This window comes from Nerophis lumbriciformis, linkage group LG23 (assembly GCF_033978685.3).
Source record: "Nerophis lumbriciformis linkage group LG23, RoL_Nlum_v2.1, whole genome shotgun sequence".
In the NCBI taxonomy this organism is placed as follows: Eukaryota; Metazoa; Chordata; class Actinopteri; order Syngnathiformes; family Syngnathidae; genus Nerophis; species Nerophis lumbriciformis.
Window position 1 is genome coordinate 30,680,947 of NC_084570.2, and position 18,214 is coordinate 30,699,160.

General features: G+C 40.0%; 1 protein-coding gene across 2 annotated transcripts in view; it reads right to left on the reverse strand.

The window, feature by feature from the left end:
• Nucleotides 1-18,214, reverse strand: part of kdm5ba (lysine demethylase 5Ba) — a 57,404-nt gene that overhangs the window by 13,819 nt on the left and 25,371 nt on the right. For both annotated transcript variants that reach the window (XM_061984771.2, XM_061984772.2), the window contains 11 exons: nucleotides 15,258-15,377; nucleotides 13,308-13,502; nucleotides 13,053-13,234; nucleotides 11,151-11,275; nucleotides 10,891-11,041; nucleotides 5,422-5,542; nucleotides 4,984-5,339; nucleotides 2,525-2,663; nucleotides 2,268-2,447; nucleotides 1,089-1,247; nucleotides 548-958 (listed from right to left, as the gene is read on the reverse strand). In XM_061984771.2, coding sequence (XP_061840755.1) covers nucleotides 548-958; nucleotides 1,089-1,247; nucleotides 2,268-2,447; nucleotides 2,525-2,663; nucleotides 4,984-5,339; nucleotides 5,422-5,542; nucleotides 10,891-11,041; nucleotides 11,151-11,275; nucleotides 13,053-13,234; nucleotides 13,308-13,502; nucleotides 15,258-15,377 — 2,139 coding nt within the window. The remainder of the gene's footprint in view (nucleotides 1-547; nucleotides 959-1,088; nucleotides 1,248-2,267; nucleotides 2,448-2,524; nucleotides 2,664-4,983; nucleotides 5,340-5,421; nucleotides 5,543-10,890; nucleotides 11,042-11,150; nucleotides 11,276-13,052; nucleotides 13,235-13,307; nucleotides 13,503-15,257; nucleotides 15,378-18,214) is intronic.

Genomic DNA, 18,214 nt, shown 5'->3' on the forward strand with positions numbered 1-18,214 from the left:
TTGAAAAATTCCTGTTTTTATTTTAAATTCCGTAATACCATTTTTCAATTAAAAACTGTTGCTACTTCAACATTTCTTGACAGACTTAAACAATTCCAACACCAACCAATTCAGCTAATTCAGGACATTCATGCTCCTAATAATTTTTTTATTTTTTTTAAATCCCGCTTTTCCCCAAATTTCCAGGAAGTGCCCATTGAAATGAATGGGATATTTTTCCAAGTTGCCCAATACCCACTTTTTTCAAACTATTCAAACCATTCGAACGTCAACACATTCCACTCAACCTGGACATTCAAACTAACACTTTCCCAAGTTCCAAACCAAATTCCGGTTTTCCTGGAAATTCAAACTCTTCAACATTCAAACCATTCCAACATTCAAACTATTCTTACACTCATACTACATTATGTCAGCATTTCACTTCAACTTCAGCATTGGAGCATTCACACCTCATCTAGTACTGCGTCATCGCTCTCTTGCGGTCTTGGTGAAGGATGAGGCCAAAGTACAGTGTTACCTTGGAAGTGTAGATCTGCCCACTTACCACTTTGTCCAACAATCCTTCCGTGCAGGCCTGCTGAACTCTGTGCTGCCATCGCACCGTCCGCTCGATGAGAAAGCGCAGTGCGTCCCCCTCAGGCAGTCGGACCCGAATCCTCTGCAGCGAGGCCAAGAGAGGCAGGACCTTGTCCAGGGGCGGCTTCCTTGAACGCTGGCAAAGAGGGCAAAGCCAGACGTGGCCATACTTGAAGTCTGGGTGTGCTACAATGCAGACGCTGTGGAAAACGTCTCGACAGAGCTCGCACTGCAACATGGCCCCCGAGGGCGCCTTTTGGCAAACGCACACGTTAAGTGCACAAGAGTTCTCAGCAGGAAGAAGCTTGGACTCATTCAACGCCCTCAGAGCCAACAAGGTCTCCATCTCCTTATGGTGGACCTCAGCAAGGGTGGCCATCTGTGGTGGAAGAAGATGAAACATGGTCAATAAGAATGAACAAAAATAAGGTCAAATGACCTCCATTGGATCAGATCAGTTGTAATTGTCTTATTAAAACCACTAAACATGTTTCCATGACGACACTTACAGCAGAAGCAGAGTCTTTGCTTTCACAGAGAGCTCTTTCCACGTCGTAGAGAGAGTCCAGTTTGACGGAAGATTTCTTACTGGTCTGTGTTCCCTCTTTTGTTTTTTTAACTCTTGACCTTTGAAGTCCCGCTTCTATGTCACATCTTGGGCACAGTACCTGTAAAAAGGCAAGAGAATGATTATATATATATACAGTATGAAGTAGGGTTGTACGGTATACCGGTACTAGTATAGTACCGCGATACTAATGAATCATATTCAGTACTATACCGCCTCTAAAAAGTACCGTATTTTTTGGAGTATAAGTCGCACCGGCCGAAAATGCATAATAAAGAAGAAAAAAAACATATACTAGTCGCACTGGAGTATAAGTCGCATTTTTGGGGGAAATTTATTTGATAAAATCCAACACAAAGAATAGACATTTGAAAGGCAATTTAAAATAAATAAAGAATAGTGAGCAACAGGCTGAATAAGTGTATGTTATATGACGCATAAATAACCAACTGAGAACGTGCCTGGTATGTTAATGTAACATATTATGGTAAGAGTCATTCAAATAACTATAACATATAGAACATGCTATACGTTTACCAAACAATCTGTCATTCCTGATCGCTAAATCCCATGAAAACTTCTTCCTTGGTGTCGCTCCTGGTATGCGCCGCTTCCTTTCTTTCTGTTGCTCGATTGCCGTTTTCTGCTGCATATTTCACTACACCCAGCTTGTAATCTGCAGTATATGATTTCCTTTTCGGTGCCATTTTTGTTCAGCCATTCTCAGTTTTTATAAGTTACCGCCAATGTTGAAATGGTCCATTTTAATAGCCACGGACATATCAGCAGTTAGCATTCCATGACCCACAATGCACTTCTGCCATGACCCGCCCACGCCGAATTCTTATTGGTTGATGTGTGTGTGACGATTGCTGATGTGTGTGTGACGATTGCTGACATTTGCTTAGTCTCTTACGCGAATGAGATAAATAATATTATTTGATATTTTACGGTAATGTGTTAATAATTTCACACATAAGTCGCTCTGGAGTATAAGTTGCACCCCCGGCCAAACTATGAAAAAAACTGCGACTTATAATCCGAAAAATTCGGTACACACACACACACGCACATCTCCAATGTACATAGTGACATAATGCTAAAAGAAAACCCGACATACCTCTAGAAGAGAAAAGGGTGAGTTTTTGAGCAGGAATGTTTTGGCAGCACTTTCCTTCCAGATCTGCACGTCACTGACCAGTGCCTCCAGTCGACTCAGAGGGTCCAGACTCACTGGGATACCCTCCGCTCTGAGTACCAGCTCAGAGAGGCTGTCCAGCACAGGAATACGCCCGCCAAGCTGCAAAGACAACATTTAAATGTCACGCTTGCTCTCTCAACAACAACAACAACATGTGAAGCGAGTGTGAAGTTCACCTGGAGGGCTTCAGCTTCATGCAGCCACTTCTTAGCCTTTAGCACGGCATCCTTCAGCTGCAGGCAGTTAGGCAGGTAGGCAGGGATGTTCTCTATTTCTTGTAACTCAGCATCCAGTGTTTCAATGCTGTGGTATGGACTGTGAAAAGAGATATAAACACACCTTCAATTCATATACTGCAGGGGTCATCAAGTTTTACAAGCCGAGGAGGTCTAAGTGTAGTTCTAAAGTTGTGGCTTGTGCAGCCCTTTGAGACACTTGTGATTAAGGGCTATATGAATAAACTTTGATTGATTGATTGATAAAGTCAGTCTCTGGTTAACGGCCAGTTATCTGTACATTACAGAGAACCGGATTAATGTTAGTGTGTATTTAAGGCCTAAATTTATAAAAATTATTTAAAAAAAGTTATATAGAAACAAAGTTTAATGTCCATTCGTCTTCCCACAGCACACAACAATGTCAACCCACAGGCAATCACTCCAAGCGAAAGAAGCCCCTCCTACTGGCTTGTGATTGGCCACACTGTGCAGCGCTTAAGCACATGACTACTTTCAATATAATTTGCATATTTATAAGGGAGCGTGGCCTGAACAGGCAACGTCAAGCCAACTCCTGAGATCAATTCCATGTTGATTGCGATGTTACAAAGAAATGTGCTTGGATTTGTGTGTGCGTACACTTTAATACATATGAATTTTTATTGGTGTACATACATTTATGGATTTGAACATGTCTATTTTTAGTAGGAATGTTACATGAGGCCACTGGTCTGCCAGAGAATAAAAAATTGTAGAAGGAGGAGTCAGTGTTGCCAACTTAGTAACTTTGTCGCAATATTTAAAGTTAAAGTACCCTTGATTGTCACAGACACACACTAGGTGTGGCGAAATTATTCTATACATTTGACCCATCACCCTTGATCACCCTCTGGGAGGTGAGGGGAGCAGTGAGCAGCAGCGGTGGCCGCGCCCGGGAATAATTTTTGGTGATTTAACCCCCAAGCCTATACTCAGTCCCCTCTTGAGTCTTTATCGAAATTAGGGTTTAACATGTTCTCGAAATTAGGGTTTAACATGTTCTATCTACACTTTTGTTAAAATGTAATAATTTTCAAACATACAGTATCTGTTGTTTGATACTTTAGATTAGTTTTGGACGATAAGACAAATTTAGGTATCGTTGCCATACCAAGTACTTACAGGATCATACATTGGTCATATTCAAAGTCCTCATGTGTCCAGGGACATATTTCCTGACATTATAAACATAATACAAATTTTAAATAAAGGAAAAAAAGATTTTGTGACGATATAAAATATCGATGTAATCATAGTAGTATATCGACTAGATTCGCTCTTGTACTTGGTATCATTACAGTGGATGTCAGGTGTAGATCCACCCATGGCATTTGTTTACATTCAGGAACGCTATTTTTTGTTAGCGGTGACACCGGTGAGCTATTGTATCCTTCTATGGTGTGTAGTGAAACATGTTGAGCTATTCCTCGTCCTCCGGTGATAATAATACTTGTAAGAAACTTACTTCATTTGTCGCCATGGACACGACGATTAGTGATTTAAAAGTACCGGTAGCTAAAACACTGCCGACTGCGGATGGACATTAGCTGCTCGCTAGCTAGCCATGTCTTAAAGCACCTCTTCCTGAGGGTGTTTCAGTGTTATAACTTCACCTTTATCTTTACTTTTTAAGCCAAAATGCGTCCATTCTCTCTTTTCTGTCTACACACTGTGTCTGCTTGTAAGTACTCTGTGTGTGTGCGCGCTGCCGAACATGCTCCTCTGCTCATAAAACCAGCAATGTCATGACGTGACGAAGACGCACCGTCATGCCTGTAAAAAAAAAAAAAAAAAAGGGGGGAACCGGTACTTTTCAAACAAGAGTATAGTACCGTTTTTGATTCATTTGTACCACGATACTATACTAGTACCGGTATACTGTACAACCCTAGTTGGCAACTTGACGAGATTCTTTATTAGCTTTCGTTTGTTTGTCCTCCTGAACAGGGAGGAAGTCCTGGAACCACAGCGCAAAATGTGCAAAGTTAGCCAGGAAGTATTTCATGGCTGACTGGAATGAACAGCAGGCTTCCAACTGACAACTTGATATTCTGGCAAGAAAAGGAGACCAAACCAATAATACAGCGCTTTCTGCCAATAAGAAAATGAAGAAAAAAAAGGTTTTAGCCTTCATTTTTGTATTTGAAGGAAATGAAATCCAAACACACAATGAATTGATTAACGTGGATCCCGACTTAAACAAGTTGAAAAACGTATTGGGGTGTTACCATTTAGTGGTCAATTGTACGGAATATGTACTGTACTGTGCAATCTACTAATAAAAGTTTCAATCAATCAAAAAATCGTTCTAACGCTATAAATCTATGAAATATTTGACCCATTAGTGATATTTTTGTTTGGGAACATGAGAGTCCTACCTGGCTTCCATGAGGCCAAGAACTCGCTCCTCCCACTGCTCGGACACGGTCAGGAGCTCCTGCAGACGAGCCATGGCTCTTTCCACCGAGCTGTGAGGGGACAGGCCCACCCCCTGGTCGATCAGCCTCCTCATGGTGTCCAGACCCAGGTCATCCGGCTGGCTGCTGGCTTGCCGCACAGCTTCCAGCCAGCGGGCCTGCTCCAGTCTCTCCCGGAGTAGCGGCAACTGGGGGAGGTCCACGTCGAGGCCCAGGCTCAGATCCAGCAGGTCCTGAAGCTCCACGGAGTTAGGAGAGTCGTCAGAGAGGAGTCTTTCACTGCGCTGCTGGAACTCCTCTACCCGAGTCAGGAGGTCCTAGAAGCCACAAAGAATTGGCGTGAGGATGGAACATTAGCTTGCATAACATGTTGGGGAATAAGTACAAAAGGTTCAGAACCTTCAGTAAAGGCGCCTGTCGGATGTTACACGGTAGCTTGTCCAACTGTTGCACAAAGGACCTCAGCTCCTCCGCGGTCAACTCCTTCTGGCTTTGAGATTTGCCCCCGCAGGAGCGATATCTGGAACATCAACAAAAGCTTTTTTGAAACATATGAACATTAAGGAGTTGTATAAAAGAGGGGAGAACTTTTGCCAGTTCTATGCAAAGACAAAGAAGAAGATCTGCAATATCACTTCAGTTGACTTTAATCATCTTCAAAGCCAAACAGGACGTAAAAATCATTCAGTTTTCGAAGGGTGTAAAAAAATGTTGGATTAATTTTTTTGTTCAAATTTCTCAAAGAAATTTAGTCCTATACTAGTATACCGGTACTAGTATATTTACGCGGTACTATACTCCGTTTGAAAAGCACCGGTTCCCCATTTATTTATTTTTTACGGGCATGACGGCGCGTCGTCACGTCATGACGTTGCTGGTTTTAGGACCAGAGGGAGCATGTTCGGCAGCGCACACACACAGAGTACTTACAAGCAGACACAGTGTGTAGACAGAAAAGGGAGACTGGACGCATTTTGGTGTAAAAAGTAAAGATAAAGGTGAAGTTATAACCAATGTTCCCTCTAATTTTTCATGTGTGTGAGCAAACGCAAAAATTCCCTGAGCATTCAGTGGAGCCCATGTGAGCAACATCAGACGTGCACACTGTGGCTACACCAGCAGCACACCTGTCCCAATCCTGACTAAATAAATGATAAATAATAAATGATAAATGGGTTATACTTGTATAGCGCTTTTCTACCTTCAAGGTACTCAAAGTGCTTTGACAGTATTTCCACATTCACCCATACATTCACACACTGATGGCGGGAGCTGCCATGCAAGGCACTAACCAGCAGCCATCAGGAGCAAGGGGTGAAGTGTCTTGCCCAAGGACACAACGGACGTGACTAGGATGGTAGAAGGTGGGGATTGAACCCCAGTAACCAGCAACCCTCCGATTGCTGGCACGGCCACTCTACCAACTTCGCCACGCCGTAGCAAGTTAAATCTCCATCCAACCATCCATTTTCTACCGCTTGTCCCTTTCGCGGTCGCGGGGGGTGCTGGAGCCCATCTCAGCTGCATTCCGGCGGAAGACGGGTACACCCTGGACAAGTCCCCACCTCATCGCAGGGCCAACACAGATAGACAACATTCTCTTATTATTATAATCAAATGACAGCAGTCATTTCCATGAGGTTATTTTTTAATATAAGTGTTTAGGCCCACTTACAATGACAATAACAAAAAATATTGTTTTTCATGAACTGTGTACTTGTATTGTTTGTCTGGGTGGAGGTCCTGCTTTGGAAATAATTTGTACCCCTTTCAGACATTGCATTTAGTTCCCATTAAAACATTCACATGTTGCACAATGAGATGTAAGCAGGGGAATCATGTGTACATTCCTGCCACTTCCTGTTTGTAAAAAAATATATTTTTATTAGTATTTATTTAATATAATAACAGCATTTCATGATTAATATTTATAAATTAAGATTCCTAATAAATAACACTAGAATAAGCACACATTTTATTGGTAAATCATAGTGTAATGACCTGGAATTACACTTTGTGTGTGGTGTTGGAGTTGTCCGACTTTTTGTGTGGCTGTTAACGCATCACTGGCTAAGTGCCATATGTGCATGTGTTGGCGAAAGTGAGAAAGAGCGCCAACACAACAATAACAAAGTTGGTTTTGGTCTGGTTTGTACTGCAGAAAATGACCAGTTTTTCTAGATATAATTTTTTTTACTAATGTTTTGGTGATGTGTTTATGGCCGACAATAAAGAGTTTTGCTCAGTAATTGATGGAATTCATGTCCTCAAAGCGTCTCGACAGACGCTACAATATTTGAACAATGATGACGAGTCCGTGTCGCGTCGAAAATTGTTATGCGCTTATGTTTTTATTTGATTTTGTGCGTGGCATATATTTGCCGTGCGCAGAGGACGCTTGAGCAGTGCGCAATTGCACAGGCGCGCACCTTAGAGGGAACATTGGTTATAACACTGAAACACCCTCAGGAAGAGGTGCTTTAAGACATGGCTAGCGAGCAGCTAACATCCATCCGCAGTCGGCAGTGTTTTAGCTACTTCTAAATCACTAATCCTGGCCTCCATGGCGACAAATAAAGTGAGTGTCTTACAAGTATTATCATCACTGGAGGACGAGGTATAGCTAAACATGCTTCACTACACAACGTAGGAGGATACAATAGCTCACCAGTGTCATTTCTGAATGTAAGAAAATACACATTTTACAGCCAAATGCTTCAGGCTCATACAACTTGGTACTTGACACATGCTAACTGTTAGCATGCTAAATTTAGTGTGCTAAGTTTTTTAGCCAATTTTACAGCAGAACAATTCAGGCTCATATAACTTGCTACTTGACACATGCTAACTGTTACCATGCTACTATTAGTGTACTAAGTTTGTTAGCCAATTTTGCAGGCGAACGCTTCAGGCTCATATAATTTGGTACTTGACACATGCTAACTATTAGCGTGCTAAGTTTGTTAGCCAATTTTGCAGCCGAACGCTTCAGGTAAACAAATACCACGGGTGGATCGACAGCTGACATCCACTGTAATGATACCAAGTACAAGAGCGTATCTAGTCGATACTAAGATTAAATCGAAATTTTTTGTCATCACAAAATCTTCTTTCCTTTTTTTGTTCAAATTTCTCAAAGAAATTCAGTCCTAAACAGAAATATTAAACATGTAGGGCTTGATTTACTAAGATCCAAACACCACACACTAAACAGCGTATGCAGTTTATAAAATAGCGTTTGTGATTCACTAAGACTGCGTGTACAATTGCAAAGTGGTGCATACCGCCTTATTGAAATAAGGATTTTGTGTGTGGCCATCACCATGGAAACACTCATTGACTGCACATTCATGTTAACGTGTTCCGACCTGTGGCGTTTTGCTTTGTTTTCAAACAAGCAGGAGACAACTACCACTTTTTATGTTTTTTTTTTTCAAGCAGTCGTGCAGTGTATCTACATTGACACCATTTTTTTTTAACCGTTGTAAGTGCGCTCATTGAAGAGAGGCTGCACTTACTGCGCTCAAGATGCAAAAAATAATAATACTTAAGTTTTTATATACAAGAAACATTTCAATTAATTATATTTTAAGTGAAAAAAACACGTCGTTAAAAAAACCATTAAGGACACCAAAATGCATCAATTGCATTTGTTTTAATCAGCCCCTTAAGTCCTCTAGCAGCTATAAAATGATGTTGCTGAATATACAATGTCTATTTTTTTTCATTTTTCTGAGCGTTGAAAATGTTGACAGTCTCGTAGGATAGAGGATTGTCGTTTGTCCATCGTCTGAAAACGCTAAATATCTATAGACAAAACGCTAAATAGTGCTCCCAAAACGCTGATGAGTGTTGATAAATCACATTGCGTGTGCTAAATAATTATATTTGCATCTTCTCCTCAGAGTATTGTGGGCGTTTTGATGACCAGCTAATATTTTGCATATTATTGAAGACGGAGACGCAAAATAGATTGCACACCTTATTCTGCTCACTTAAAAGACGCAATCCTCTGCTCACAAGTTTAGTAGATCAGCTTTGCACGTGTTTTAGTACACACAAACCTTTAGTAAATCAGGCCCATGAGGTTTTTTTCATTTCTATTTTGACCCTTTTGAAGGCCTTTCCCGTCACCGGCATAAATTAGTTAAAAAACTCATGTTATGCAAAAGTATACAAACTGACAATTTTGAAATCATTTGATCAATGGCCTCCAAAGGGCCCAAATAAAAAAACATGTTTGGTCATTTTGATGAGGGCTAAAGTTGATTGAGCACTTTGAGCAGAAAAAATAAAATAAATATTCAACCAAAATGTTTTTATGCCCTTTGAAAAACTCTTATGTCCTGTTTGGCTTTGGGGCATTGTAGAATAACTGCCAGAGTAAACTGGACATTGAAATTTAAAAATTCAACATTAAGAACACCCAAAAGGTAAACTGCAATCACGTGACCTAGAGCCACTTCCAGGTTTCAGGTGATGGTCTAGAGTCCCATTAGGCTACTGTTTATTTACCTGCAGCAGTGCAGATTTGGGCGTGTTTTGAAAAGTTTAGAAGCAAATATAAAAGCGATCATGAAAAAATATTTAAATGGGATGGAGTGGATTTTTACACGCTTCAGAAAAGTATTTTTTTTAATGATTTAAACCATTTATCATCACCAAGACGATACTGCTCGATTCGACCTCACTTCCTTTGACACTTACAGTATTTAGAGAAGAAAAGATTGGAGGCACATCATGTCTTTACACCTGAGGGGTCCACAAACTAAACATTAATCTGTAAAATACAAAGTTGGATTTATTGGTGCGTCGCTAAGTAACGTATTTCATTGACATAACGAGTGCTTCTGTGATCGTGACGCTAATGACAAAAAGAATAAGTTTATTTGCAGTTGATTTCCAGCTATAAATATTAGTCTCAACTACAATTCATGTCTGCAGTTGTTTTTATGTGTGAAGTTTATATTTTGTCTAATTATTTTATGCTTTAGCCTTAGTCCCTTTTGTTCAGCAATGTTTGCTAGCGATATCAAGATTCAGAAATGTATTCATCTACTTTATTAATACTATGAAGGATATTTACTTGATGCTAACAAATATCACCAAAGAAGCAATTATGTGGTCATCCGTGTCCAATAAAGCACTTTTCTTTCCCGGACAACAATTAAGTTTTAGCTTCTGTTATGAAAATGGAGAATGAAAATAGGGCGGATTGGAACAACAATCACAATATTTATTACTAGGACTTGACATGACGTTAGTTTATTTGCACAAGCAGGTCTTCTAGTTATATTTAGGTATAGCAACCACAAAAGAACACAAACTAATGCCATCTTTTGTCCTTTTTTACGTTTGGTTCTGCTCTCAAACACTACTAATATAGTAGAGAATAAACTGGATTGCATCACAGAAAGTTTCTCAAACAAAACAAACATTTTACAAAGTGATCACTGCAGACACCAGCATGGTCCGATTGTATTCCACAAGATGATGAAAGTGATATTTTCAAGAGTCATTTCCTTTTTTCCCCTGACTTTATTACCTTTATCAACCACTTATTTGAGAACTCTATAAAATGTATTTCCTATCTCTCTATTTGAACGACTGGAACACCCAAGAACAGAACAGCAATACAACATTTTATGATCGACACTCACTGTCACTTGTTTCAATGCTACGCTCAAGCTGCTTCACCAACGTGTCAATGAAGCCGCCAAGAAGAAAAACGGTTGTGACGTCATATAGTAAGGACCAATCATGTATAAATGGAGTAACAACAAAAATATGGCCAAAATACAGCAAAAATGTACTGAAAAGACCAAAAAATCAGCCTGTGTCCCTCTAGTATTGGAGAAAGACTGGTACCTAGTTTGCCTTTTCCCATTGAGAAGCTGCTGTGCCACCACAGCGACTTTGTCCGCCTCTAAGGCAACTACGCGCAGTCGATCCATCAGGTTGGTCTGTGGGAATGCGCTGGTCTCCGCCTGCTCCACCAGGCTGTGAAGCTCTTCCAGACCTGATCAGACACACAAGACTTCTTTTAAAATCACACATATCAACAGACTGCACACAAGTTGTGGACAATTCTAAACAGGACTATAATGCTCCATGCATTTGAACTTCACCTCTTTTTTTGTGGTCTTTCTTCTCCAGGATGTCCTGCACGGCACTCAGCCACTCCTTGTAAGACTCTGCACGCAGCGTCACTGATGCCATCATGGAGTATAAATCATCCAGTGTAAATTTATAGCTGCAAAAGTAAGACGGTATTAAAAAAAAGGTGTAATATCCTGTCATGTTAGGGGTGCAAATCTAAACGTACAATAAACACCGCCATTTGTAATAAATCCACAAAACACAAAGATGACAAAATTAAAGCACATCTGCATATTCATTATAAGTCGAGATTCTAGAACGGGGTGTCCAAACTTTTCCGCATGAATAAAATAATTAAAGGACAAATGGGCCGCTTTGATACATATTGTACATTAAAGATACTAACATCAATACAATATAGGTCAGTCAATATACGCTAAACCACCTGAATGCAACATCCATATCATAGCTTTGTGTTATTGGTAAGAAAGCACATTCTACCTAATTTTATCCTAAATTAGGAACTTACAAGAATAAAAATGACTAATTCTACAGTAGTATTCGCCACTACACCAGACCAAAACAATCAGACCGTGCTGTTCAGTATCGTGGCCACTGATTGGCTCAGCACTACAGTACTAATATTAGCATGCTGACTTTTCTAGCCAATTTTGCAGCCGAACGCTTGAGGCTCATATAATTTGGTACTTGACATATGCTAACTGTTTGCATGCTAAAATTAGTGTGCTACCTTTTCCAGCCATTTTTGCAGTTGAACGCTTCAGGCTCATACAACTTGGGACTTAACACATGCTAACTGTTGGCATGCTAACATTAGTGTGCTAAGTTTGTTAGCCAATTTTGTAGCCAATCTCTTCAAGCTCATACAACTTGGTACTTGACACATGCTAACTGTTAACATGTTCAATTTAGTGTGCTAAGTTTGTTGACCAATTTTGCAGCCGATTGCTTCAGGCTCATATAATTTGGTACTTGACAGATGCTAACTGTTAGCGTGCTAAGTTTGTAGCCAATTTTGCAGCCGAACTCTTTAAGCTCATATACCTTGGTACTTGACACATGCTAACTGTTGGCATGTCAATATTAGTGTGCTTGGTTTTTTAGCCAATTTTGCAGCCGAACGCTTCAGGCTCATATAATTAGGTACTTGACACATGCTAACTGCTAGCATGTTCAATTTAGTGTGCTAAGTTTGTTGACCAATTTTGCAGCCGATTGCTTCAGGCTCATATAATTTGGTACTTGACACATGCTAACTGTTAGTATGCTAAGTATGTAAGCCAATTCTGCAGCCGAACTCTTTAAGCTCATATACCTTAGTACTTGACACATGCAAACTGTTGGCATGCCAATATTAGGTGCTTAGTTTTTAGCCAATTTTGCAGCCGAACGCTTCAGGCTCATACAACTTGGTACTTGACACATGCTAACTGTTACCATGTTAATTATTTTAGCCAATTTTGCAGCAGAACTGTTAAAGCTCATACAACTTGGTACTTGACACATGCTAACTGTTGGCAAGCTAACATTAGTGTGCTAAGTTTTTAAGCTAATTTTACATGTGTACGCTCCATAGTCATGACTTGGTATTTTGACTCATTTTAACTGTTAGCATGCTAAAGTTAGCGTTTAAGTTCGGTTTAGCCGCTGGCACATTTCAGCACATTGCATATTGTAGTAGTTTTGTGTAATGTTCTTATTGTGTCTTTAGAATGTGTTGAGGGCTCATAAACAAACAAGCTGCAGTCAGGAAATGGCCCCCGTACTGCACTTTGGACACCTCTGCTCAATGGTATGGTCACTAAAAGCTTTCAATACTTGTGGAATCGTGTATTGAAGGCACTCTTAAAGTAAAGAAGTGTTATTCTAGTTTAACAAAGCATGGAGGAGAACCATCTTCAGTGACTCACTGGAGTGTCAGGTTGCCAAGGGGACAGGAGCAGAGGTCCCGGGCGTGGTACAGGCACACCATCTTGCCAGGACTGCAGAGGCAGGTGATACCAGACAGGTAGCAGGTGGTCCGACACTTGCAGCACTGGCGCTCCTCATCGGGGAGATGCTCGTAATCCACTTGCCGAGTTTGCACCACCCCCTGGGGGTGGGGATTCCCAGTCAGAGGCCAGGAGGAAGTCACAGGTGTTGTGAGGAAGGCGACAGCTCCTTACCATCTTGTTGATCTTCTCTTCAAGTTCCTCCTCTTCTTTCACCATGGCGGCCATCTCCTTTTGCACGGCGCAGGCCAGGTCCACATCCAACCGTTTGGCTTTGCACGCCATGTTGCAAACCATCTCGTCGTGGGAGAAGACGCAGTACCTGCTGAGCTGCCGGTAATGCTTCACACATTCTCGCCCGACGGGCATCTGGAATAAGAAGAATACTTTCCATACACAAGTTTGCATTTTTACTCAGAATTAACGTTGCTGTCCAAACACAATAGTTTTCTGGACACACCTACACAAGGCATGAACAAAAATTTTACAAAACCCAAAACCAGTGAAGTTGGCACGTTGTGTAAATGGTAAATAAAAACAGAACACAATGATTTGCAAATCCTTTTCAACTTATATTCAATTGAATAGACTGCAAAGACAAGATATTTAATGTTCACACTGAGAAACTACTTTCTTTTTCTTTTTTTGCCAATAATCATTCACTGAGACTTACTTTTTATTGTCATTCAAATTTGAACTTTACAGTACAGATAAGAACGAAATTTCGTTGCATTAGCTGGTGTAGTGCAGGATAAAAAAGCAATAAGGTGCAGATATAAATAAATAGATTACTGTACAGCTAAATATATTGCACTTTTGCATATGCATCCACATTTATGGATGTATGTTATATTGTTAAGTATTATAAGTATATTATATATACTTATAATTTAATGGCAGCAACACATTGCAAAAAAGTTGTCACAGGGGCATTTGTACCACTGTGTTACATGGCCTTTCCTTTTAACAACACATTTTTGAAGCTTTTTTAGGTGGAATTCTTTCCCATTCTTGCTTGATGTATAGCTTAAGTTGTTCAACAGTCCGGGGGTCTCCGTTGTGGTATTTTAGGCTTCATAATGCACCACACATTTTCAAATGGGATACAGGTCTGGACTACAGGCAGGCCAGTCTAGTACCTGCACTCTTTTACTATGAAGGCACGCTGTTGGAACACGTGGCTTGGCATTGTCTTGCTGAAATAAGCAGGGGTGTCCATGATAACGTTGCTTGGATGGCAACATATGTTGCTCCAAAACCTGTATGTTCCTTTCCACTTTGCATCAGTCCATCTTAGATAAGCTCCATCCCAGCAAAACCGGCAGCGTTTCTGCCACTTGTGCTAGCTTTTTTGAAACATGTTGCAGGCATCAAATTCCAAATGAGCTAATATTTGCAAAAAATAACAACGTTTACCAGTTCGAACGTTAAGTATCTTGTCTTTGCAGTCTATTCAATTGAATATAAGTTGAAAATGATTTGCAAATCATTGTGTTCTGTTTTTATTTACCATTTACACAACGTGCCAACTTCACTGGTTTTGGGGTTTGAACATACCTAGAATGGAATGTTTGTAAAAGGCTTGAACAAATGAAATGACTCAAATAGAAAATACTGACCTATTTATTAATAACCTTCTGGAGACTTGCACTGTCTTTATAATGAAGTGGAGTGGTAATACATTTCCTGGCCACAATAATCCATTAAGTTAAGCGCATGACGCGGACACGTTTGTTACTGGAGTCTTTATATGTAAAAGTAATATGCAACATAAATTATTTTATGTTTGTTTATATTGACAAATGTTTAGACTTAATTATTGTTCAATTAAGGACACTTATTACATATGTCGAGCTTGTGTGCTTAGTTGTTGTGTAGGCGCCAGCTCAGAGCAGCCTAAATGACTCCACTAGTATATAGGAGAAGAACTTGTGTGCTTATTGGAGAACATTTAGTTGTTAACTGGATTTTGAGCCTTGTACAAATAAAATGTGACTGCTTGTATATGCAAGACAATATAATCGATAATGTTTTGTTTTTGCTGCCATCCCACCGATATTGGATATCAATAACAAACATGTAAACGTGTGGTGCTGTGTGTACTTATTGGTGAACTCTTCCTACCCAGTCCATGGTGCAAAAGTTGACAGCTTCAGCAAAGTTGAACCCCTGGTTGAAGCCACTGTGGTAGGCTCTGGGGAAGGTGATGACGAACTCTCCTGCACATTGGTTGGTGCGATAGATCTACAGTTTGAAAAAGACATGGGAAAGTAAAATGTCATTTTCTGCTGTATCCGCTTACCTGAAACTAGGATACACCTGCACTGATGACATCACCAATCATAGTCCAATAATACTTTTTTAAAATCTTGAATCATATAATTGTGCTGGTGTAGATTGTGTGAATGCTGTTCAATAGGAATTATACAAAAGTTTAATATTAACTTGAGCTATTTCTTAGAGCAGTAATTCTAGTGGTACACCAAAGAATCACTTCATTAAATAATTAAACACAGTGTTACTATTCAAATTGTGCATAATGTTAGTGACCAAAAATATGAACTATACTTGTTAGATAAAACCTCTGCCTTGTTTTTAATGACTACTTAGGCCTCCTACACTACTGTATTTGAATGTTGTCATTATGGCGGTACTTGATGAATACTTAGGTCTACTACACTACTGTATTTTAATGTTGGTCATTATGGTGGTACTTGATGAATACTTAGATCTACTACACTATTGTACTTTAATGTTGGTCGTTGTGGTGGTATTTAATAAATACTTAGGTCTACAACACTACTGTACTTTAATGTTGTCATTAAGGTGGTACTTGATGAATACTTAGGTCTACTAAACTACTGTATTTTAATGTTGTCATTATGGTGGTACTTGATGAATACTTAGGTCTACTCCACTACTGTACTTTAATTTGGGTCATTATGGTGGTACTTGATGAATACTAAGGTCTACTACACTACTGTATTTTAATGTTGGTCATTATGGTGGTACTTGATGAATACTTAGGTCTACAACACTACGGTCGATGACCGCGCCCTATCTTGCCTCTGATTGGCCCGTCCGTAATGTTATTCCCTAATCTTAACCAATCGTGACTCATCATAGTAAACTAACCAACCAATCATGGATGTTCTTATACGTAAACCAACCAATCATCATTGATGTTGTCCCCTGCCCATGGAGTTGCTATGCTACGTAGCTTCAATTTTGAAAGTTAATCATTTTTAATAGAAAACCGTAGTTTTTAACCACTGGATTATAAAAAAACGTACTCATTAGGGGAAAACTGTAGTTGTTGGCAGGTATGGCAAAAAGACGGATCAAGATTTTAACACACATTGTAGGTCTGTAAAAAACGGAAAATATTTCCTTATATTTTTACAGAGATAAAAAAAGACAGATTTCCGACTATAGACGGAAAAATCACATGACTGTAGATCAGACCTGGGCAAATTAAGGCCCGTTAAGCTTTTCAATCTGGCCCGCCGGACATTCCCAAATAATTGTTTTAGAAATTTAAGATGGAAACTGCAGCTGCCATTATGATGTGCAGTGATGTTTTCAAATTACCGTAAGTCTTGAACTATACAAAGTATTTCAATGGTTGAAATCTGTGCCTTTGCATGATATATTAGTTACTATGGTAATCTAATTAGTTACTATTGTAATATAATTAGTTACGATTGGTCATCTAAGTCACAGCAGCTCAGACGAGGCACCAATCAGTCTGGGCGTGGTTTGTTTCCACAGACTGTTTTCAGAGCAGCCAGCCTGGGTGTCAGGGACAGACGCGGAAGGACATTTTTACAACAAAGTTCTAAAGCTTAGTGATGTATCAGATGTATCAGATTGTAGGTGGGTTTATTTTTACCCTTCGCGTTCATGTTTCGCTGTGTTTGTTGCATTGTTTTTGCGTTTTCGCTTGATTGTAAAATATCTGGATGGAGAAGGGGTGTGACGTTCATATGTTGTCAATATTCAGTGTTTAATCCTTCATAGTTAATATTGTAAATCCCACATTCTTCATTTTTTTGTACAAGGGTACAAAATATGGATGGGGTGAGGTACACCCCTTTGTCCACAACTGCGTGAGCAAATAGTCAAACAGTTTAAGAACAACGTTTCTCAAAGTGCAATTGCAAGAAATTTAGGGATTTCAACATCTACGGTCCATAATATCATCAAAAGGTTCAGAGAATCTGGAGAAATCACACCACATAAGCGGCAAGGCCGGAAACCAACATTGAATGACCGTGACCTTCGATCCCTCAGACGGCACTGTATCAAAAACCGACATCAATCTCTAAAGGATATCACCACATGGGCTCAGTAACACTTCAGAAAACCACTGTCACTAAATACAGTTCGTCGCTACATCTGTAAGTGCAAGTTAAAGCTCTACTATGCAAAGCGGAAGCCATTTATCAACAAGATCCAGAACCGAGATCATCTAAGATGGACTGATGCAAAGTGGAAAAGTGTTCTGTGGTCTGACGAGTCCACATTTCAAATTGTTTTTGGAAATATTCGACATCCACCAAAGGGGAAGCGAACCATCCAGACTGTTATCGACGCAAAGTTCAAAAGCCAGCAGGAGGTGCATTAGTGCCCAAGGCATGGGTAACTTACACATCTGTGAAGGCACCATTAATGCTGAAAGGTACATACAGGTTTTGGAACAACATATGCTGCCATCTAAGCGTCGTCTTTTTCATGGACACCCCTGCTTATTTCAGCAAGACAATGCCAAGCCACATTCAGCACGTGTTACAACAGCCCGGCTTCGTAAAAAAAAGAGTGCGGGTACTTTCCTGGCCCGCCTGCAGTCCAGACTTCCATCGAAAATGTGTGGCGCATTATGAAGCGTAAAATACGACAGCGGAGACCCCGGACTGTTGAACGACTGAAGCTCTACATAAAACAAGAATGGGAAAGAATTCCACTTTCAAAGCTTCAACAATTAGTTTCCTCAGTTCCCAATCGTTTATTGAGTGTTGTTAAAAGAAAAGGTGATGTAACACAGTGGTGAACATGCCCTTTCCCAACTACTTTCACACGTG